This window comes from Coenobita brevimanus, chromosome 34 (assembly GCF_032717465.1).
Source record: "Coenobita brevimanus isolate Jiangsu-jjx chromosome 34, ASM3271746v2, whole genome shotgun sequence".
Lineage (NCBI taxonomy): Eukaryota > Metazoa > Arthropoda > Malacostraca > Decapoda > Coenobitidae > Coenobita > Coenobita brevimanus.
Window position 1 is genome coordinate 1,723,728 of NC_136987.1, and position 23,537 is coordinate 1,747,264.

Genomic DNA, 23,537 nt, shown 5'->3' on the forward strand with positions numbered 1-23,537 from the left:
GAAATGATACAACACAAGTCTTTGGTGGTGCAAAAAAAAAAAAAAAAAGTCAAAATACTCATAGTCAGTAGAGTAACTTAACCCTTTCAGTACCTGGATTATTTTTGCTTTATTCTTGCTACTAACAAGCAATTATATTTGGCTTACAGGTAACTCCAGTAGTGAAGGGGTTGTTGTTGTTGTTCCTGTGGCCCTAGACTCATCTGAAACATGAACCTAGGTGACTGCAGGCTGAAACTATTTTTCTGCAGTTCACCATGCCCCTAACGGATGTTGGTGGATGACAAGAGAAGGGCAACTTAAGCCAGGTCTGGATCCAGATGGGTGAAGTGGGACACCTTCATGTGATAACATCAATATGGCCAGATGGTGGAGATGCCAGGTTATACAAATATCTCTAACTCTCTTCTTATCTCCATCCCCCAACAGGAGGATGGTAAACTGCAGAGGGCAATGCCAGTCGCAGTTGGCAAGGTTCACATTTTGATGAGACTGCTGCTGCTGCTGCTGCTGCTGCTACTACTACTTCTACTGCTATTACTACAACAACAATAATTACTACCAATGATACTGCAACTACTACTACTACTGTTACTGCTACCACTACTACTATTACTACTACTCAGATAAGCTTGAGTCCACAGCAACAAAAACTCAGGTAGAGATACTTCCATGATAAAGGTCATAGTGTGCCTCCTGCAATAAATGAGACTAAACAAAATTCCCCTGAACAAGAATGAAATACAGCAACACAATGCTAAACAGAATACGAGAGGCACAAACTAATTCCGTCAATTAAAATTTGAGAAATGTCTTACAAACACACAAGTAATTTCTCCTAATTTTAAAATACTGGAAACTTCCTTAATCTTTAAAACATCAATAATTTCCAAAGAATTTCTCCCAACTTTTAAATATCAGAGTGGTGTGTAAAGCATAACATGTAAAAAATATCAATAAATGTCTCTCTACACTTTCAATGTAAAAATTCATAATGTTGATAAATCAGCCCATTGCAAATGAACATGGTATAACTCCACACATGTACACAAAGACAAGGGCAAAGTAAATAGGGAAGCAGAATGTAACTAACACAAGTGTGAGAGTTGGTTATCATCATTAGCAGCAGCAGCAGCAGCATTCTGCCCTCTTTTTTCCCATGCAAGAATGGAGTGAGGTTTAAAAAAAAAAAAAAAAAAAAAAAAAAAAAAAAAAAAAAACTGATAGAGGGAGAACTATCAAAAGTATGCCCTATCAAATTGGCCACACTTTCATTTATGTTCAAGCCTCAGGAATCCTGACTTTAATAAACTGTATCTGATATATTGTAACAGAGGTACTAAAATTGGTCCTCTACAAAAAAAAAAAAAAAAAAAAAAAAAAAAAGAAGAAGAAAAAAAAAAGTATGAGGTGAAGCCAGGACTCCATGGTCTGGATGATGTGTGAATGAATGTGTGGTCCAATTCACTGGTCATGCTGGTGTTAGTTCTCCCACTCTAATGCTCTCTTCTTTGTTTTTGGATTCTACCTCACTTCATCTTTGTGTGGGAATATGGGTATGCATTGGCAGAAATCTGTTCTGATTTCTGAAAGGATGATTTTAAACACTCAAGAGTACTTAGATGTAGATGGACGAGAGGGCTACTGCTGAGGAAAGCTGATAAAATTGCTTGCATGCAGAAATGATTGAAGTAAAATATCAATTATGATAGACAACAGCAAGAAAATGAATACAGTCCGTTACATGTAGCCAAATCTTAAACTATTGCACTGTCACGCTGTCGCTTATGTTACAAACTTTGCTTGCTACCCCTTATGGGATTCAGTCATCTGGCAAGATAGATATAGGTAGTTAGCTGCATCAGATCAACTTTGTTTGTTATATCATCTCCAGTTTTACTTCTATTTTTGATATATCTGCTTTACCAATCAAAGAGCTGAAAGTACTCTTAAGGTGAATTGTAAGTGAAACTGCATTATTTATCTATTTACTGGGTGACTTTACACTCCCTCTTCTGTCTTTCTTTCCTTCATTCTTTCCTCCTCCTTCTGCCTGTGGGTGACTTTACACCTAGTGAAAAGCCAAATGGTTTCCTGTACACCAGGAAACCACTTACTATGCTGGGTGGTAACCATATAACCAAATATTGGCACCTAGTGGTTTAGTGGGTAATTAAGGGGCTCCAATTGGATTGAGCCAGTGAAGGTTTATATCCAAGGGGTGGTTGAGGTTTACTGCTCACGTAATGCCACTCAGGGACAAGTAAGGCTGGTCACTCTCATCTCAAATGTCAGGACCAACTTGCCTAGCCCCAGGCTCCTACGCTTCTCATGGGGCAACGTAGGATTGGATGATGAATGAATGAATATATATATTTTTTTGGATAACCTGCAATGTAGGGAGGAATGAGTACATAGTTTATCCTCCCCAAGTCAACTGCAGAGAGGGATGTACCCCCCATTCCCCCCAGGATCTATCTGATTGTGGGTAAGGATGATAATTATTATGATGATGATAGGGTTAGGTTATGCTAGGTTATGTACGATGGGAACTGGAATAAGAATAATAATAATGATGATAATGATAGGTGTAAAAAATCCAATTCCCACTCTATCAATGTCAATCATATTCTGACAACTGTTTTCAAACCCCTGTTTACCCAAAGATAAGTGTATACCTAGCCTATCATCTGACATTATCACCATGATCTTATATCTGACCTCTCATATAATCTTCTAGTTTTCATTCACAGTACCTCCTCAGCATGGGTTGTAAAACCTTTTGAGGTACCATTAAACAAATATCTCACTCTTTCTTGTACTGAACAGCAGCAGCCTTGCCTCATGCACCTACTCCTCATAGAGCTTTCTCTAATACCATTACAATTATTGTACCTCCAACACAATCATCAGTACCATGCTGTACCTCCAACACAATCATCAGTACCATATCTCCAACACAACCATCAGTACCAAACCTCCAACACAATCAACAACACTACAGACTATCTCAAACACAATCATCAATAATGTACCCACCTCAAACACAATCAACAGTACCTTACTTCACCTCTAATGCACTGAACAACAGTAGCCTAGCTTCAGGCCCCTACATGTGTAGGGCTGTGTACCAATTTTCCTACCACCTTTTACACCTGTTTATAATACAGGATTTTTATTTGATGTATGTGGGGGTTCATATGCACATAAAGACTGGTTATAAGATAACCATTTTTCTGCCACTTCCCTCCAGTGATGCATTTTTTGTTTTCCCCTGCTATCTCTTAACAATTTTGTTATCTTTGAGAAAACTATCTGTGGTTAAAGGGGTTAAAACAGTCCCCACTAATCCTTTCATAACCTAATTTTACTCCCAGGAACTGATTAGGAGCCAGTGTGTGGTGGTACTGTGTGTCCTGGGTGGAGCAGCTGCGGCATCCACTTGGGAGGCAAACCTCCTTTTTCCATGTACTTTGCTGAGGGATGGACCCTGATCTGACTAGTGAGAAACTGTATACCACAAGTTGGCACCAGATCCCTACATAGTATATGTACTGCACTGTGCCTGTAGCTCTGAGCCTCGTGAAGCATTGCCTACCACAAGGGGGCATCCACTCCCTACAAGATGTATATACTGTACTGTACCTGTAGGATGGTCCCAAAGAAACAGCTGCTTACCTGCAGTTGACAGGTCTGCTCAGCCAGACAGACTGGGGCTGAGCAACAAGACTTCCCTAAACTGAATAAAACAGTCTGCAGATGGCAAGAATAAGGTGAAAAATGCATCACAGGACTGGAGTTGAATTCACTTATATCTGAGGACTTACCAAACGGCGGACATCAGACTTGGGAAAATTTATGTACTGTATAAATAATAGTGAGACGAGGCACAAGAGTGGATTCTGGGTGACATGGGAGGCTTCTTAGAACCTCTTCCTATGTGGCTTATTTTGCATATCACACCTTATTTTTCTTATAAAACTGATTCAAATGATGTCAGTTGTAAAACAAGGTTGATGAAAAGTAGGTCAGTAATAAAACAAGTGGTAGAAGTAGTATTTGCAACCCAGACTCACCTGAACATGAGCCCAGTGAAATGCAGTCTGAACACATCCTCACACGGTCAAATATCCTCCTTTTGGGGAATGAGGGGCATTTGTATAACCAGGCAGTTACACTGCCTGTCATACTGGTGCCACCTAGTGAAGGCTTCCCTCTTCAGCACCTTGCCAATAATAAAACAAGATGGCATACATGATAATATCGAGGTACAATATGCAAAATACATCACTGAGAAACAGGTGTTAAGAATCTCCAAAACCACTTAGAATACAACTCAAAGGGAGGGAGGGAGGGAAGGAGAGGTTCTTACATGGTAAACATTTCCACTGTCTCTGCCTGGGAGGGATCGCTAGGGTCAGAGAAAAGCTGAAGAGGTTCAGCTTTGACGATGGACCCCTTCCCGACCAGACCATCATGTGAGAAGGAGTCGGAGGGCAGCTGTGAATGCTCTGCGGCAAACTGAGCGTACTCGTCGTCCAGATCACTTAGTGTCGATGTTGCCGCCGCTAGTGCACCAGTGCCATTTGTGGTGACGGTGGTGGTGGTGACCTGGCCTGCGGTGGTGGTGAGGAATGTGGTGTCAGGTGTAGTGGTTGTGGTGGCAGTGGTGCTGGCAGACGAGGAGGAAGATGAACTGTTGTCCACCACCACAGGGATGGCATAGTACACCCCTGTTGTGGCCGAGTCCTCCCCCGCCACCAGTATGGTTGTGCTGCCTGGCACTGAACCCTCTAGCTGGTCCATCTGCTCTGCAACCTGCAAAAAGTCATATCATCATCATCATCATCATCATCACAATTACCAACCTCATCATTATCATCATCACCATTACCAACCTCATCCTCATCATCACCATTACCATCCTCATCATTATCATCATCACTTCAACCTCTTTCCTCACGTAAGGATGGGGTAAGGGAGGGTCCATCTGCTCCGCAACATGCAAAGAGGAAAGAATCATTACATATCACCATCACCATACTGAACCCTCTTGCTGATTCATCTGTTCTGCAACCTAGAAAGAGAAACAGTGCTTTAATACCATCATAATCACCACATTGATGCCTTTAGTTGGTTCATCTGCTCAGGGACATCGTAAATGGGAAACACATATTACGAGGGGTGATTGGAAAGAAATGACAGTGAGTCCATAAACTTTTATTAGCATGAAGAACTATCAAACTATGACTCACATTCCTTCAAAGTACTCCCCTCCAACCTCTATGCAGCGTTCCATTCTCTTTCTCCACTTCATGAAGCAAGCGTGGTACTCTGAAGACGGTATACTTCGGAGTTCTGAATTGACGGTCCGTGCCAAGTCTTGGATGCGATGAAATTGCTTCCCAGCGATGGCAGATTTAATTTTTGGAAACAACCAAAAGTCACAGGGAGCCAGGTCAGGGGAGTAGGGTGGGTGGGGGAGCAGAGTTATACCTTGTTGTTCCAGGTACTGCATAGTGAGGCGAGCTTTGTGGGGTGCAGCACTGTCGTGGTGCAGCAAAAGGCGAGACCGACGGCGGGTTGGTGCGGTGTTGGCCTTGTGTTCCACGACTTGTGGAAGGACCTGGTCTGTGTAGTATTGGGCTGTGATAGTGGACTTTTCAGGCATCACATCCACACATATTGGTCCTTGAGAATTGAAAAAGATGGTGAAAAGGCGCTTCTGGCTGCGAAATCCTTCCTTCAAAATCTGAAGTCGAGGGTCTTCATCGCCCAACCACACCATGTTTGACTGCTTGTCACGGGTTGTGAAGAATGAAATCCAACACTCATCTCCAGTAGCAACATCTGAGAACCGTTTTGGACCATTTGGTTCAAATTCAGCAAGCCAGACACGACAAATCCTCACCCGTTCAGCCTTTTGCTCATCAGTCAACAAATGGGGTATCCATCGACAACACTTCTTCCTCAGGTGTAATTGTTCATGCACGATGTCATATGCACTCCCATAACTGATATCAAGCTCCAAGGCTAAGAACCTAAGAGTTACAGTTGGATCCTCGTCAATGATGGACCGTGCACGGACAGTTGTTGCTTCGGTCACGGATGTCCGGGGGCGTCCAGAGCGTTGTTCATCTTTCAATTCAGTTTTTCCTGCTGTGAAAGCACGAATCCAACGGGAAACAGTTTCCAGGGAAGGAGTAGTGTCTGGATAAACTTGTAATAATTCCCCTCGAATCTCTGTTGCTTTCTTTCCCAGTTTCCACCTCGTAAAAATGTAGAACCTGCAGCCTTCTTTCGAGTAATCCATGTTTCTGGCAAAAACAAGAGTGAAGCATTCACTCACAACAATAAAACAAGAAAAGTCAGGCATACGGCGATAAGTTCAAACTCGTAAGGACAGGCAACTCTGCACTCTCCTTGCTCCCCTACCTCCCATCATTCAAGGTTTTCATGTTATAGCACGAACTGTCATTACTTTCTGATCACCCTTCGTACATATATCATCATCAATGCTGCAACCTTTTTTCTACCCAAAGAGGAGGTCAGACTAGGTTCAGAGAGTGAAAATGACTTACTGCATGCTTTGCAGCCTGATTTTGCATCCATCCATTATGCATTCCTTAATTACATCATCATCATAACATCCTCTTTTTCCCAGTGAAGATGGGGTAACATAAGGTCCACAGAGAATGAAAGATAAAACCACAATAGAGAAAGAACTAAACAAAACTATATACAGTACCCTTGCGTCCAGTACGCGTTTGTCCAGTATTATTCGCATCCAGTTTACGACTGTAGTACAGATTTGTTGGGCTAGTATGGATCAGCCACTCAAAGTGAGCCAAATCCAAGGAGTTCTTCTCTAGTACTGACGTGCTGCATCCAGTACTACTAAGATGTCCAACACTGAGGAACGTTTCCCTAATACTGCTGTGCCAGTCCTGTACGCCTTCCTCATGACTCGTCACGTGCCAATCAAATTGCAGTATTGCTGTCACGTGAATGCACCCTGGCTTTATCATTTATGAGGGAGGTTGAGGCAGTGAGGCCTCCTCAGGATACTGAAGGCCCTCCTCCAGGGGGTCAGTAGAACCTCCAACACCGTCGGAAACCTCACCCCTTTCCCTCCCAAGCCCATCACCACACACCTTAAAGGTTGGTAAAATATTAGTTGTGCCAAAATGTAGTTAAGCGGAATTTTGGGGGGACTTTTTCGAGGCTTGTCTGACATTATTCATTTTTCCCATAAGGTCTGTTGTTTGTCCTGTACAGTAGTACTGTCTGACAAAAATAACGTACTGGGTGCGAGAGTACTGTACAGTATATGCGACCAAGTAAAATGAAACATGTTATTCTTCAATCTCATTTAACTTCTTCAGTCTATCTATCTGTATTCTGCAGAGTTGTGTGTCTTAATCCTGGTTGTAATACCTAATACCAATAATAACAACAAGTGCTCATGAAGTCACCCACCTTGAAAGCAGACTCTACAATGTTCAGTTCCTCTTGGTCCCTGCGTCTTGGCTCCTCGTCTGCCTCCACCTTGACATCAATGGCCCTGAAGTCTGGTCCAGGTGGGCTGGTGCCGCTGGAGACGGTTCGAGCTACAGATGACACTGATTTACGCACCTCTCTCAGCCGGGCAGGACCACGACGGGTGTACGTCCTGGGGAAGCATGTGTGCCAGGTTAGCACATATATATATACATACCGTATATATATACGAGGGGCATTCAAAAAGTTTTGGCAACAGGGTAATAAAAGCAAAATTAATAGAGATACACATTTATTGAAGCTCACACTCCTTCAACATACTCTTCTCTAAGGTTTACACACTTCTGGAGCTGTGTCATCCACTTAACAAAGCACTCCGGGTACTCAGAAACAGGTATACTCTTCAGTTCTGAATTTATCCTCCTGGCAAGGTCCTGTTCCCTTCGAAGAGGATCCCAACAAGTTTTCCTGACAATTTAGGGAATAGCCAAAAGTCACACAGTGCCGTCCTGATAGGACAGAGCCCTGAGGAACACCACTGATGATAGCTCTAGGAGAAAAACGATGGCCGTCTACAACAGCGGCTATAGAACGACCAAAAACGAAGCTATAGTTGAAGGCACAGGTAGAAGGATAGAAACCGTAAGAGGGCAGTTTGGAAATAAAAGATTTTTGCCAGACTTGATCGAAAGCCTTTGAGATCTCAAGTGCAATGGCAAAGCTTTCGCCAGTCCTGAAAAGAGGATGACCATGAGTCTGAAAGGTAGGAAAGAAGATCGCCAGTGGAGCGTCCCTGATGGAACTCATACTTATTATCAGAAAGAAGGTTGTGTAGGAAAGATGCTTTAAAATTTTCTGTAAAGAACTGACTCGAAAACTACTGAGACACAGGATGTTAAAGCAACTGGACGATAGTTAGAAGGTTGGAAATAGTCACCCTTCTTTGGGACTGGCTGAATGAGAGCAAACTTCCAGCAAGAGGGAAAGGTACACGTTGACAAACAATGGTGAAAGAGTTTACCTGGGCAAGGTGTATGCACAGTTCTTGAGGACAACAGGAGGGACTCCATCAAGCCCATTTGCCTTGTTAGTATTGAGGCCAGTGATGGCAGAAAAAACATCAGTTGATGAGATTTTAATGTCAGCCGTGAAGAAGTCAGAGGGGGGAAGTGATGGAGCAACAGCATCGGAATTGTCTAAGGTGGAATTGGAGGAGAAAGTCTGAGCGAAGAGATCTGCTTTATCAGTAGAAGAAATAGCTACAGAGCCATCAGAATAGAAAGGCGGAGGGAAAGATGATGAAGTAAAGTTGTTAGAAAGGTGTTTGGCAAGGTGCCACAAGGAGCGGGAAGAATTCGAGTTGGTTAGCAGAGCGAAGAACAGACTTAGCATGATGCCGAGCAGAAGCATAAAAAAGACGTGATTCAGGGGTGGGTTGGCTCTGGTACCCTTTATAAGCCTTCTCCTTGTTGTGGACAGCATTAGAACAAGTGTGATTAAACCAAGGCTTTCTTGCATCAGTCAAAGGATTTGAGAAGGGAATGTATGCTTCCATGCCCGAGAGAATAACTTCCACAATGCGCGAGGCACACTCACATGGCTCCCGGCCATGGAAGCAGTAATCATTCCAGGGAAAATCAAAGATGTACTGCCTGAGGGCTTCCCAATCTGCCACAATCAACGTTTCTTTGGAGGGTCCACAGGCCGTACTGGAGTGATAAGACAGGTTAAAGTAATAAGGCTGTGATCGGAGAAGCCCAACGGAGAGTAAAGACTAACAGCGTAAGCAGAAGGATTTGTTGCAAGGAAGAGGTTAAGCATGTTGGAGCTCTCTCCAAGGCAGTCAGGGATACTGGTAGGGTGTTGTACAAGCTGCACTAGGTCATTAAGGATAGAAAAGATGTAGGCCTGTTCACCAGGTGGATAAGTGAAAGGAGATGAGAGCCAAAGGTGTTGGTGAATATTGAAATACTCCTAGAATGGAGATTTCAGAGAATGGAGAAATGGACAGAATGTGTTTCATCGCAGAAGTAAGATTGTCGGAGAATTTTTCATAGTCAGTAGAATTAGGGGATATGTAAACAGTGCAGATATATTTAGTCAGAGGATGACAGGAAAGCCAAAACCAGAGAGTAGAGAATTCAGAAAAATCAAGTTCAGGAACACAAGAGCAAGATGTGTCACTGCATACCTATACAAAACAGCCACCTTTGGCTTTGAAATGAGTATAGAGAAAGTAGGAGGATACAGAACAGGGTTTGCTATCAGTTGCCTCAGACAGCTGAGTCTCAGTTAGGAAGAGAAGGTGAGGTTTAGAGGAGAAGAGGTGGTGCTCAACAGAGCGAAAGTTAGAGGAAAGGCTGAGAATGTTATAGGAATGAAGTGAGTCAGAGACTGGTTCCAGGTAGCTCATTGAGTTGTCACTGGAAAAGAGGATGGTGGACTCTGCAGAAGGGCAACATCAGTCAGCAGTCCACTAGGTTCACATACAAATGTGCTCTTGGGTTGTAATTACAAACACAACAGAATAAACTGGCAACAAACAGGCATAAGAGAAGTTTCCTTTCCCAAAAGGGATGTTGGGTGTGGTGAACATTTTTATATGATGATAAAGCGTGCATAACTATCACTGAAAGGAATAACAATGAGCCATAGGGAAAAATTAACTGGCAGGAGACAGGCATTATGGAGCTTACTTGGCCAACTAGAACACACTAACCTGGTTGTGGTAGGGGCAGTGGGTGTGGTTGAGGTGACCTGGTTTGAAACAACATGAGACACATCCACCTTGTAGTAGTTCAGAGAGGGGTCTACCTCCTTCACTACTGGGGGAGGCATCTCAGGGATCTTGCCTTCCTTACGTAGCTTGGCCACTCGCGACTTGTATTGGTTGTTGGTTAGCCCATGGATGGTGCTGGGTGAAAATAATGATAAAGATAATATCAATAATAATCATCATCATCATCTGGACCTCCTCTCCCACCCTAGGGCAGGATGCAGAGTAGCAATGTCTAGACAGCCAAAATTTGCCCAATTTAATGGGCCATGTTTTCATTCACTCATCATTTAAGCCCTCAAAATCCTGGCTCCATCAGATGGGGGGGGAAAAAAAAAAAAAATTGTAGCTTCACATACTGTACACCTATCTGACAGAACCAATAATAACATACATACATAAATACATACAGCACCTACTTTTGTGTGGCCCCATGAGGAGCCGTTTATATCCAAGGGGTGGTTGGGGTTTATTGCTCACGTAATGCCACTCAGGGATGAGTGAGACTGGTCATTCTCATCTTAAATGTCAGGACCAACTTGCCTAGCCCAGGGCTCCTACACTCCTCATGGGGCTACATTGGATTAGATGATGATGAATGAATGTATAATACTAATAATACTCCTCATGGGGGAACACAGGACTGGGTGATGGAGAGATGACTAATATTACTACTAGTACTCTGTCAGACACATTCAAATGAAGCTACAGAACGTGGTGAATGTTTTGTGGGTATCAGACAGAGCCAGGATTCCAAGGGCTTGAATGGTGAGTGGAGGGACGCGTGGCCCATTGGGCTGGGCAAATCTGGGCTGTCTGGATGTTGCTACTCCTCACCCTGCCCTAGGGTGGGAAAGGAGGTCCAGATGATGATGACTACTACTACTACTACTACTACTAATAATAAGTGCAGTAAGAAAAGCAAGGATAATGAAAGATTATGAAAGTGGAAGAGCAAATCCACAGTATGCCCCATGAATTGGGCCACACACAGATTCACTCACCAATCAAGCCTCTAGAATACCGGTACTACTTGACAGGTACACCTGGCCACATGTAGCTTTATATTTATCCATCAGACAGAGTCAATCCAATAACCGTCAAGCTAAAAAGGGATGCCAAACATCTGTCACACACTCCTCCATAAAAGTCAGCAGAGTAAAATTGTTAAGGTGCAAGAATCATACCTGTAGTGCTCTCGTAATCCTGCCCGTCCATCCAACATGGCATTGCAGAGCCTACATGGTGTGTTCTGGATTTCCTGCATGTTGTGCATGGTACGCAGATGTGTGCGCAGGTGAACCTTCTGTACAAACCCCTTGCCGCAGTATTCGCACTTGAAGGGGCGCTCACCCGTGTGTACACGTACATGCATCTCCAGCTGGCCCTGGCTGGGGAAGTTTTTGCCACAAATGTAGCAGTTCAGACCACCGTCCTCTTCGTGCATACGAACCATGTGCGACTTGAGGGAGTCTGTACGCGTGAACACCTGAAACACACCATCATCATCATAATCCTATAACCTCCCCTAAAAAATGGCATGGGTACAGTGCAGTGGTGATATGAACAAAGGATCTTAAAAACCCACAGGTCATTGGCCTACTAGTTCTGAAATGATTGTCTGATTATATTTTTAAAGGTCTTAGCCATATATGCATTTGCAAGCTTTTATTTTTCACCCTCTGATGGGAACATTTATTTGAGAATAATGTACTTTCTGATATACATGACAGGTAAGGTTGCTGGACTCTACATGATCGCTATGCTGTCCCAAGTTGTAAAGTAGAAGCGTGCAATATGTAGGTACAGTTTCCCTCTGCTGTATATCTTTGGGAGTATACTGTACCTTCTGACTGACAGGACAGGTAGGCCTGTTGCTAACACAATGGCACCTCACCTTCTGACATACAGGGCAGGTAAGGTTGGATGACTCCTCATGATCACTAAGGAGGTGCTGGTGCAACACATGACGCTGGGGGAACGTGGCATCACAGTATGGGCACGGGATGTCTCGCACTTCAAGATGGGACTTCATGTGCACACGTAGGGTTGTGATTGATCTGTAAAATTTTACAGATTACCAGCATCAGTCTGATGAACCTCTCCTAAGTTGAACAAATTTATAAAACATTATCCACTAAAAGTCATGTTACTGAAAAGAAAAACCCTTTGTCACTCAGGATTCTCCTAATGCTGAATCATTAATCTAGTTTGTCTGCCAGGAATGTCCTTCAACTCAATAAATAACCTGCTCTGTGAGTCATGGTTCTACTTCAGCTGAGTATATAATTTGGTGTTAGTCAAAATAAAAGTGTGTCACCAAATCAGATGCTGGATGAGTTCCACAGTGTACTTAGCTGAGCTTATATTCCATCCATCCATATACTGTATATGAACAAAAAAAAAAAATGCTGCCATTTTGCATCTGTAGTATCTGGGTGATTTCTGATGCTGGAGAGGAATGCCTTTATATGCAGGCACTGACATAATTTCCAATTATACAAACATCCTTCAATTTCCTTCCTATCCCTCAAAAGCAGTATGGTGGACTGCAGTAGGACATCTTCAGCCCACAGTTCACCGGGTTGACATACACAAAAATCTGGGGATACAACTACTAATCCTACAAATAACAGTGATGATTTTTGAGTTATAACTGTACCTGAACTCCTTTCCACACTCTTCACAAGGGATGCCACCCTCTTCCTCAGTGTTACGAGGCTGGGAGCGTCGGCCGGGCTTTTTGTACCCCATCTCCTTCTCCATCACTACAGGAAACTCCATCACCTGTCACAAGTATTATTTAACAATCAATGACTCTCTCGGATATTCTCTACGGTTTGAAAGTCTAATTAATTCTCTCTCTCTCCCTCTCTCCATCATGTATCCACCAATCAATGACAAAAACATGTTTCATTTGTGAAGACTGTCAGTACTATACTGTACTAATACAACTGGGCATTCCTTATGACAAAAAAGTACGGTATCTAGCCCGCTGAAATGAATGCTTATTATTGTAAAAGTCTCTATTTATCTATTGTAAAAGTAATTAAGAAAAAATGAGGACAAGATATTACTGTCCCCCACAATGAGGATGGTGGACTGCAGGAGGAGGAAAACTTCAGCCTGCAGTTCACTGGGCTCACATTTCACATGTACCTCGACCTACTGTATTACTGTATTTCAATATTATCTATGTTCTACGGAACAAACTGATTAACAAAGCTGATTGACAGACACCAAAATTACACTTTCTTCCATCTCTCAGGTTCGCAACACAGGGCAATGCACTCACCTCTTCATCATCGGGCAGCTTGGTTGAGATTTAAAAGAACGTGTTAGCAATTAAAGAAATGGAGATGTCTCTGAGACTTAAGTCCTGATTCAATTTAGGTTATACACTTCTTTAATAACTTAAATGGCAGAAAACAGAATGATGACACTACAAGAATTACCATATTTTTTCAGAAATTCAAAATCAGCTTCATTCCTCTATACGGGTCTTCATTTTGACCAATATCTATTCACACATATATTCTTTTCACTTTAACTTGTCTCATATTTTTCTCCTGGTGCTGCTTATTTCACATACTGTACTTCAACGGAAAAAAAAAAAAAAGACAATGCTTTGGCCCATCATCTTTTCTATCACACTCCCTTGTAAAGAGCATCATATTAAAAAGTTAATGTATTGTTACAACTCATCACTCACCATGGAGATAGCAATTCTAGGTCAAGTTAAAGTGAAAAGAATGCAGCATCATATTCTTGTTTTAGCCTACTGCATCAACTTCTAGTTAATCTATTGGTACAACTCAACATTCAAGATACGTGCATGAGAAGGATGCATTCATGTGGTGGTATCAATATAACTAGGTGGCTCAACTGCCTGGTTATACAAATGTCCCTCAACTGACTTCCCTATCCCCAAAAGGAAGAGGGCAACTTCTGCCTGTGGTTCACCAAGTTCACATTCAGATGAATCTGGGACACAAACTACTACTACTGCTACAACTATGTATTCAAGATAGACAGACAGCAATTTTGACTGCATTAAAATGTAAAGAGTACCCTATAGCAGAGCCACATTATACTACAACTTACCTCAATCATTTCACTTTCATCCTGGCCATCTGTTGCATCTTTGTTTATCGCTTTTCTTTTCCTTCCTCCTTGACTCTGTTTCATCTGATGGAATAAAATCATCATCATCATCATCTCTGACTTCTTTTTACCAATTATGGACAGGGTGAGGTACAGTTCAAGGGAAAAAAAAAAATGAAAGTGGGAGAACTATCATAACTCCAGCCTTAAGTCCCACCTAAATGATGGGCTGAGGTAGGCTCCTGAAACACAGAAGAACACAAGCAAGAATTATCAAGTGCGAGCACACACACACACACACACACACACACACACACACACACACACACACACACACACACACACAGTCTCTCTCTGTCTGCTACTTTTATCTCTTACACACACACACCCTCGATGAAGCAAGTGAATATAAAATAACATAAATAACTAAGAGCAATGCTGTTTTTGTTCAAGGCAATATCTGCATTTCTTCTTCATCATCAACTCTCTCTCGCTCTCTATCAACCAAGTAAATATCCACAAATAACTTACAACAATGTTGTTTCTGTTGATGGAACCATTTGCCTCAGTTGTGTCCTTGTTTTCATCATCATCATCATCATCAATCACCTCCTCGTACACAACTTCCTGGACAATCAGTTTCTTTCTGCAACAAAAAATAGTTAAAAAAAAATAATAATAATAATAAAAAAATAAAAAAATAAAAAAAAGACACTGGGAACTAGAGGGGACATACAGATTTGTCTTAGTTACCTTTTCCAGGCTATTGAGAGTTCAGGTACATTGACTGTATGTTTGGCAGATAGCAGGGATATCATATATATATATATATATCCATCCATCCATCATCCAATCCTACATTGCCCCAAGAGGAGCGTAGGAGCCCGGGGCTAGGCAGTTGGTCTCGACATTTAAGATGAGAGTGACCAGCCTCACTCATCCCTGAGTGGCAATACATGAGCAATCAACCCCAACCATCCCTTGGATATAAACCTTCACTGGCTCAACGTAATAATTACCAACTAAACCATCAGGTGCCAAAATTTGGTTATATGGTTACCACCCAGCAGAGTAAATGGTTTCCTGGTGTACAGGAAACAATTTGGCTTGTCACTCAGTGTAGAGTCACCCACAGGCAAAAGGAAAAGGAAAGAATGAAGGAAAGAAAGACAGAACAGGAAGTGTAATGTCACCCGTAGGCAGAAGGACAAGGAAAGAATGAAGGATAGAAAGACAGAAGAAGAGGGAAGGAAAGAAGGATGGAAGAGAGGAAAGGGCAGACACCCGAGAGCAGCAATATATCGAGTGAGTGGATGGTGAGCGTCCCCACCTACTACTAATGTATATATATATATATATATATATATATATATATATATGTATACATATACAGCGGAGTCACCTAATTCGCCTATCTGTAAGGTGCGGATTTGTAATCTGCAGTACTTTGCCCAGTCAGTCCCTATTTTTTTTATTGTGCGGAAAAAATGCGAAAAAAGTGGTTCCTAGGTTCCAAAGTGGCTCATTTCCAAGGAAATTTATAATATCCGGGCACCCATGATGTATTCCGTGGCTGCTAGCCAATCACAGACAACCTAGACCCAGCAGCCAATCACAGCCCAGACCTGGTGGGAAGTGTGCACACTACAGCCACCATATTTTCTTTACCTCCTGTCCCACCAACTGCCAACTACATGTGTTCCCCCGTGAGTTCTAAGCGCTACCTGGCATTTTTTTTTTTTTTTTTTTTGTCAAGGTTGCCTCTCCCGGGGCTCTGTTATGGATGGCCCCAACTCCCCAAGGTGACATTTGACCCAGCTGGGATCCAAGAAGAAGGCTCCTCTCGGTTAAATACATGCATTGAATATTTCTAAAATTGTGTGTTAGCTGCTGGTTAGTTAGGTGTAGGTAGGGTGCTGTAGGGGGGTTCCACGAAGGTCCAGACTAAATATTCTTTTTTCCCATTGGTTCTTAACTTTGTAAACTGCATATTTCATAATCTACGGGTAGGTACCAGTCTCTAATGCTGCGGATTAGGCGACTCCACTGTATACAACATATATATAACGTAAGGTGGGGCAAGTGCGCACCCAACGAGATAAGTGCGCACTTAACCCGTCACGTCCCGAGCTATTTCGCACCTCTGACACCTCCCAATCCCGAGGTATTTTCGAAAATTTTTTTTTTGGCTAAAACCTCCGCTTTTGGTGAGAAACATCAAAAGTTCATAGAGAAATCGCTTACCTGATGTTTAAATACTCGATCCAGGTACAAGTACCTCCTTACCTGACTGGGTTTTCTAACAGGCTGGCACCAAAGAAAACGAGTTCTATGAGAGGGTAACTATTTTATCCACTCATAAACAGTATTTATTTATTTACTTGGTACGAATTTATATGTAGTACACGAGTATATTGGTTTTCAAACAGTAATATAGGCATTATAAGCATTGTTTCACTCACTAACTCATCACCATACCTGACCTTCTTTTGCCACATTACTTGATCATTATTTCTGACTGTTTCTTCCTCTAATGCTATGTAAACTTTGTCCTACACATTGTCATCAATTGGGGAATCACTCTGGCCCTGAATGTCTTTATTGGCCAGGTCACTGGTAACAGGTGAATTGCCGAGACAATGGCATGAGGGGGGAAGGGGGGAGGTTATGCGGTGCGAGGCATTGTCCCTGCTTGGCATCTTGAAGAGGAATAGAGGAAGGTGTCCCATGTATACGTAAGAAAAATCACGCGCAAAAATTGAAAATTGTGCAAATTAGGGACCTTGCAATTGCACGACGTACCAGTACGTCGCTGGGACTGGCAAATGCAAAATGTTGCAACGTACCCATACGTCGACGGGACGGGGCAGGTTAAGTAAGTTATTTCTTAAAATGGTCAAAAACAGGTTTTGATTTTTTATTTTCTTAATGTTTCAAAGTTTGAATACGAAGCAGAGTCATTGGTTCAACTTTAACAAGTGTTACCCAACCATTTTATCAAGAACAGTGACCACCACAGCTTTATACAGGGAAAGCGGAGCATTGACTGAAATTTTGGACGAAGCACTACATTGGAACGCTAAGGGTAAGTTACCTAACAATAAATATTCCTAGGGTACTCTATTTAGGCTCATTAATTGTGTACATCCTAAGGTAGATTATGCTATAATTATAAGTTGCTAGATCTAAGCATTAGTGAGTAGTGAGTCATGAATGAATGGTGGGGTAAGCGTGCAAATTTTCATGGGGTAAATGCGCACATGCTGGTATTGCCTACAAATTGCTATCTAAATGAATTGGTTCATGCCTTATAGCCTATATTTTCAATCTTTAGAGCATAACAAAACAGAAACAATTCAAATACTATAATATCTATCTGTCAACGCAATTTATTTCTCATGTTTTTACAGATGGTGCGACCATACGTGAGAAAAACAGACCCCAAGCAGGAGCGCCGTTACTACCCCGAGGACCTGTTTGAGCCTATCAGGCGTGTAAAAGCAGGAGAACCCGTCAAGAGGGTTTCACGACTTCTACACATCCTTGCATATTGGTGCTGGTCCCTCTGGCCAGCAAACCAAGAAAACTGGTGCCAAAAAGAAGCTGAGAGTATCTGAAGCCGACTCGGACAGTATCCCGGAAGAGAAGCTTTCATCAAGTGATGTGGACATGCCAGAGATTCTTCTGGAGTATAATGATGAGGAAAGTTCATGGAAGGAATCAGAAGCAGAAGAAAGAGAAGAGGAAGGAAAAGAGAGGGAGGGAAGAGAAGTGGGAAGAGTTGAGAAAGAGAGCAAGACCAAGGAAATAAAGGAAAGCTTGTATGTTACTGTGAAGTTTACTGGCCAAAAAGCTAATTCAGACTATCATTTTGTTGGAAAAGTGCTAGGGAAGGAAGTAAGTGGAGAAGTGTCAGCGAAGTATTTCAAACGTAATTACAACGTGTCAGGAGGTGAATTTTCATACTTTATAGAGCCACAAAATCAGGACATCTGGTCTACTGATGTAACTCCTATTGTTAAGTGTTTGCCTGAGCTATCCTTTATTAAAGACAAACTTTGCCTTAAGGCTTCAGAAATGACTAGCACGGCCATAATAAATGCTTTACGTTTTCTTATGTTTTCTTTCTTTTCATCTTTTTTTGCTTGTGTGTGTACTTTTTTCCCTCTGTATGGCCAGTGAGGTGGCACATGATAAAACTACAATACAAATAATGCATTTACGGTATGAATAGGATAAATTTTTTTTCACTACCTACCACATGAATAATTTCAGAAACATTTCAATATGTGCCAAAGGTTGCTCTATTAATAAACAATAAAAACATCTCACTTTTTTCAGTTTCCTCCTATAACTCTTTCCACAGGTAAAAAAACTCAAAAAAAGGTGCGCACTTTCCCCACTTTACGGTATATATATACACATATATACAGTACCTGTATAATTATATAGGCAGAATTTCACTAATGGATAAGCAAACTGACTGCTTGCTTGACAGATACAACAGAATGATATACCTGTAGATGTAAAAAGACAATATCCAGTACAGACAGATACAGACAGTCTCACTGATGGATAAGCAGATAGACTTGCTGAGTGACAGATAAGATAGAACGATAAGTAAAGACAGAATTGACAGACATACAGATAGATACAGAGTTTCACCAATGGATAAGCAGACAGACAGATTATTTGATTGATAAGACAGAATGATACAGATACCATAGAAAAGAGAGATCTAGATAGACACAGTTACATCAACGTCTATCTATCTATCTATTGCCAGATGCCATAATCCTGTACGGGGTGGCCATTTGACATACTATATACAGTATAAATTAGTATTCCATACAGACAGGCCTTCTCACCTTATCCTAACATTCTTTTTGGTTGCTGAAGGTCCTGTCCCGCTACTACTATGTGATGAGGTGGATGTGGGGCAGATGAATCCCTCAGGCTCAGAATTCATGATGGTGGGGCCGAGTGTGGATGACGTGGAGGATGAAAACAATGACTTCTTGTTAGAGTAGGTGGCTGGTGTGGACTTTTTGGTGACAGGGGGCACTATCATCATCATCTCCTCCCCCAGAAGCTGCAGGTCTGGGTCATCAAACTCATCCTCCTCGTCCTGACTCGGTCGCCTCCCTCGACCCCTCCCTCGCCCACCACGGTTCTGGAAGTACTGTCTGAAAATCGAAAGTAACATTATTATTATCATAATTATTAGTGTTATCATCATCATCATCATCATCCAATCCTACGTTGCCCCCTGAGGAGCGTATGAGCCCGGGGCTAGGCAAGTTGGTCCTGACATTGAAGATGAGAGTGACCAGCCTCACTCATCCCTGAGTGGCATTATGTGAGTAATAAACCCCAACCATCCCTTGGATATAAACCTTCACCGGCTGAATCTGATTGGAGTGCCGTAATTGCCCATTAAACATCTTTGGTATTATTATCATGATTATGATGATTATTAATATTATCATTATTATTATCATCAATAACTCTTTTCCCACCCTTGCATGAGGTAAGGTAGGTTCCAAAGAGCAAGAAAGACCTGACAGATGGCAAGACTAGCCAATAGCACTATATGTACAATTAAATAGGCCACACTCTCATTCACTCAGCAGAGAATCCTGGCCACAGCTCGTAAACACACAAAAAGTTAACTGCAGCTCCTATAAGTATGTGACTAGTCTTCTCAAATAAAACAAGGCCAGCAAAGAGGAAAGTGTGAAAAACAAAGAAGAATGGTCAACTTATCATTTTGATCATAAAAATGGGTGCCCCTCCTCCCCAGTTATACCTGTACTGTACAAATGCTTCTCAAGTTCCTCCCTATCCCCCATAAGGATGAACTTCAGCCTGTATTCCACTGAGATCACATCCTTCATCATTACAACACCAGGACTAACACCTGTTCTGACTTGATTAACACTGCATTCATCATCTTCACCATCATCATCACATTGGCAACAACACTCAATCACATACCTGATGCGCTGAGCCTTCTTAACCGGTGAAGGGCAGAACATGTCCTCAGGCTCTGACTTGATAAACACAGGTGGTGTTGGGTCCATTGGCTCCTGCTTCACGATCACTGCCCCACCCCGACCTCGGCCCCGGCCCCGACCCCTTCCTCGACCCCTCCCGCCTCCACCAGCTGGCCGACCTCGACCTCTCCGCCGAGCTGGGAATTCTTTGTGCAGCTCTGCAGGCAAAATCATGACAATACTTATATTGTACTATGCATAACATTACCACATACAGTATAAAACTTTTACATCACATGTACCCTCCTGATGGGTTTAGATGCTGCCACAATGTACAGTATATGGCTTTCTTGGAATGTGTGCCACTTTGTTATCTGTAAGGAGCATGTGGAGTTATGACGTGAGGCAGACACACAAATAAGAAAGCAAAGGAGCACTGTGGCATTGATGTGGATGTGATTGAAAGTGTTAAGAGAAATAATCTGAGATGGTTTTGCCATATGGAGAGGATGGAAAATGAGACACTGACTAGAAGGTATGTGAGTGTGGTAGAGAGAGAAACTGAGGATGAAATGAAGAGATAGCTATATGAATGAGAGGGGCATAACTTGGGGGGAGGGCAGAGGACGAGGCAACAGCGAGGTGAATTGTTTGTGGCCACGCTTTATGGGATTACGGCATCTGGCAGTAGACAGACAGATACACAAATAAAAACTGAGACAGACAGACAAACAGACTGACAGATTGTTAGATAGATAGATCATTTTGTGATCAGCTGCCTTTCCTGCTATCAACTAAAGGCTCTTGGTTGATAACAAATTCTGCGCCCTCTGCCAATACCATGTGCCCATATCCAACTGATCACAGTTTCTATATAATAATGTGCAAACTGCTCAAGTACAATCTCATAAAATAAATGACACTGTGATGGCTATGCATGGACAGTCCCTCAACTGTTCAATAAACTACTGTACAGTATAGTGATTTAAAGTGCTCTATAATTACTGTAATGGAGAAAAAAAAAAAAAAAACTGTAATACACAGCCTACAAATAATATACTATAAAAGGTCTAGTATTATTTTTACCTTCTTGTTCATTTAACATTAAAAAATAAACATGCAAAATGGTTATACAGTACTGTATTATGAAAGACTAGATTACTATCAACAAACTCATTACTATTATTATTAATATTATTACCTGGCATATCCTGGTGCAGCTTCATGTGGTCATTGAGGAGTGACACTTTATTGAACTCCATCTCACACATGAAGCACACGAAGATGCTCCCATCCTCCATCTCGTCTGCCTCTACGATGATCTCTGTTCCCTTCTTCTCCGTCATGCCCTAAAACACACATACTGTACAGGGGCCTTCATATCAGTGCTGTACCTATTATATTCAGTAGATTCATAATAGCAACTGTTGTATGACTTATATATATATATGAAATATATAAACAATTGATGAAATATGCAACCATCCAACACATCTACAGTACCCTAAGTGGTGCAGTACACATGCTGTAACACAGCACCGGTAAGTAAAATTAGATACCGCTACTAGTCCTGCTGGCTTTCTCAAAACCTTTGTTTGTATTTAACATGTTGTTGTACTCTTTTATCTATGCACTGTACCTTATAATAATGTGCCTGATAAATGTATCATAATTTTTCCCGAAATAATTTACTCAATTCAACTGGCAAGCATAAACAAGAACAGAGAGAGGCAGCTTTGCTGTGCCTTTGGTTCAGGGACTGTTGAGGTGATGGCAACACCTTGTGACACAAGTATCTCAAAGATAAACTCTTTGACTGTTTTGTACGGCAGTGGTTTGCTGTTGACGTTCAGAACAGAGACATGACAGATTACATCAACAATACTAATAAGCTGCTGGACAGTTAAATACCTTTCACAATATATTAGCCCTACTTCTTCTAGGACTAATAGCCTATATCTGTTGGGCAGGACCTGATTAGACTATATATATACATGTGTATATAGGCTATATATATATATATATATATATACATAAAGGTACCCAACGATATGCTGAACTTACAAATTTCTTCTTTTAATGTTTCCAACTAGCCTATGGACATAGGAGTATTATGGCCTTAATATATGCATCTCCTAGGTAATAGTTATCCAAGAATCTCCTCTGCTTTACAGCCCTTTGGCGTTACCATTAACTCTATGGTAGAAAGTTATGAACACTGACATTACAATTATGTACTCTGCAAAGTAAACAATGGCTAAAGAAATCACCCCAAGGTCAGAGCTGGAATTCTATCTGCAAAGCTTCAAACACTAAAATACAACCTGTAACGCTGCCAACCATAAAACCATTGTCAAACCCATAACATGCACTCGTCACGAACCTGACCTGCTAAATCGACCAGCCATATGGAATTACCCCTCAAAAACATCCTAAAGCTGCTGGAGAGCGATACATGAGACAGGGATCATGGCATAGGCTGAGAGGATATATGGTGGGAAAGATTTGAGCCACTGGTCGATGAAAACCGTAAACAAACTCAAAACCCCAAAATAATCTCTCCTGTCTCCATTATTTTGGCTCCTATTTCCGCACCTTACCTCTTATATTATGTCTCTCCCGGATAATATCCTCCTCAGGTCCCAGTTCAAATGATATGAGCCATTAGGAAGCAGAAACAACATAAGGCGAGGAGTATATTGGAATTAGTAAACAATCTCGTCCACAACAACCTCTGACTGGCTCGATGGTTCTCTCCTCAAAAAGCTACATGGAGCCTAAAATGATTCCATTATTATTCCCTACCCACTGTACCTCCAATAATCTTTACAATGCACGGTTTTTTGTGAACTTAAATTTGAATTTGTGGATTCTTCATGTATTATTTAAGACCTCCCTTTTCATTCGTTCCGTTTTCTCTCCCAATTTTTATTTTATGTAGTGTTCGGATTACAATAATGCTTTCATTGTAACAATGGGTTTTTATTTTCTAATACATACTGAATCGTGTTTCACTAAATAGGCCTCTATCATGGTCGAATTACTACACAATCATTACGAAAAGGACAGAATCGACAAGTTACAACAAAAAGATAATAATTATGGAAGGATTTGGAAAGAAATGTCATTTATATAAATAAAAAGATAATTCTTTTTTAAGA

The 23,537-nt window shown here is 41.7% G+C and overlaps 1 protein-coding gene across 1 annotated transcript; it reads right to left on the minus strand.

Moving 5' to 3' along the window:
* Positions 1–4,368: 4,368 nt before the first annotated feature.
* On the minus strand, positions 4,369–21,722 carry LOC145396045 (uncharacterized). Its single transcript, XM_080269509.1, has 11 exons — positions 21,578–21,722; positions 20,378–20,594; positions 19,249–19,566; positions 14,912–15,026; positions 14,381–14,464; positions 12,939–13,063; positions 12,174–12,336; positions 11,464–11,765; positions 10,220–10,414; positions 7,480–7,672; positions 4,369–4,818 (listed from the first exon to the last, which is right to left on the minus strand). The coding sequence occupies exons 1-11, from the start codon at positions 21,720–21,722 to the stop codon at positions 4,369–4,371; spliced, it is 2,307 nt and encodes a 768-aa protein (XP_080125635.1).
* Between the last annotated feature and the right edge of the window lie 1,815 nt (positions 21,723–23,537).

What these genes read in the sequence shown, in the direction of transcription:
- LOC145396045 (XM_080269509.1), bottom strand. Translation starts at nt 21,722, where the DNA reads ATGACGGAGAAGAAGGGAACAGAGATCATCGTAGAGGCAGACGAGATG. An exon ending in AAGAAGGCTCAGCGCATCAG is followed by an intron (nt 19,567 to 20,377) that starts GTATGTGATTGA and finishes TTCGATTTTCAG; the next exon opens with ACAGTACTTCCAGAACCGTG. An exon ending in CCTGCCCTGTATGTCAGAAG is followed by an intron (nt 11,766 to 12,173) that starts GTGAGGTGCCAT and finishes GGTGTGTTTCAG; the next exon opens with GTGTTCACGCGTACAGACTC.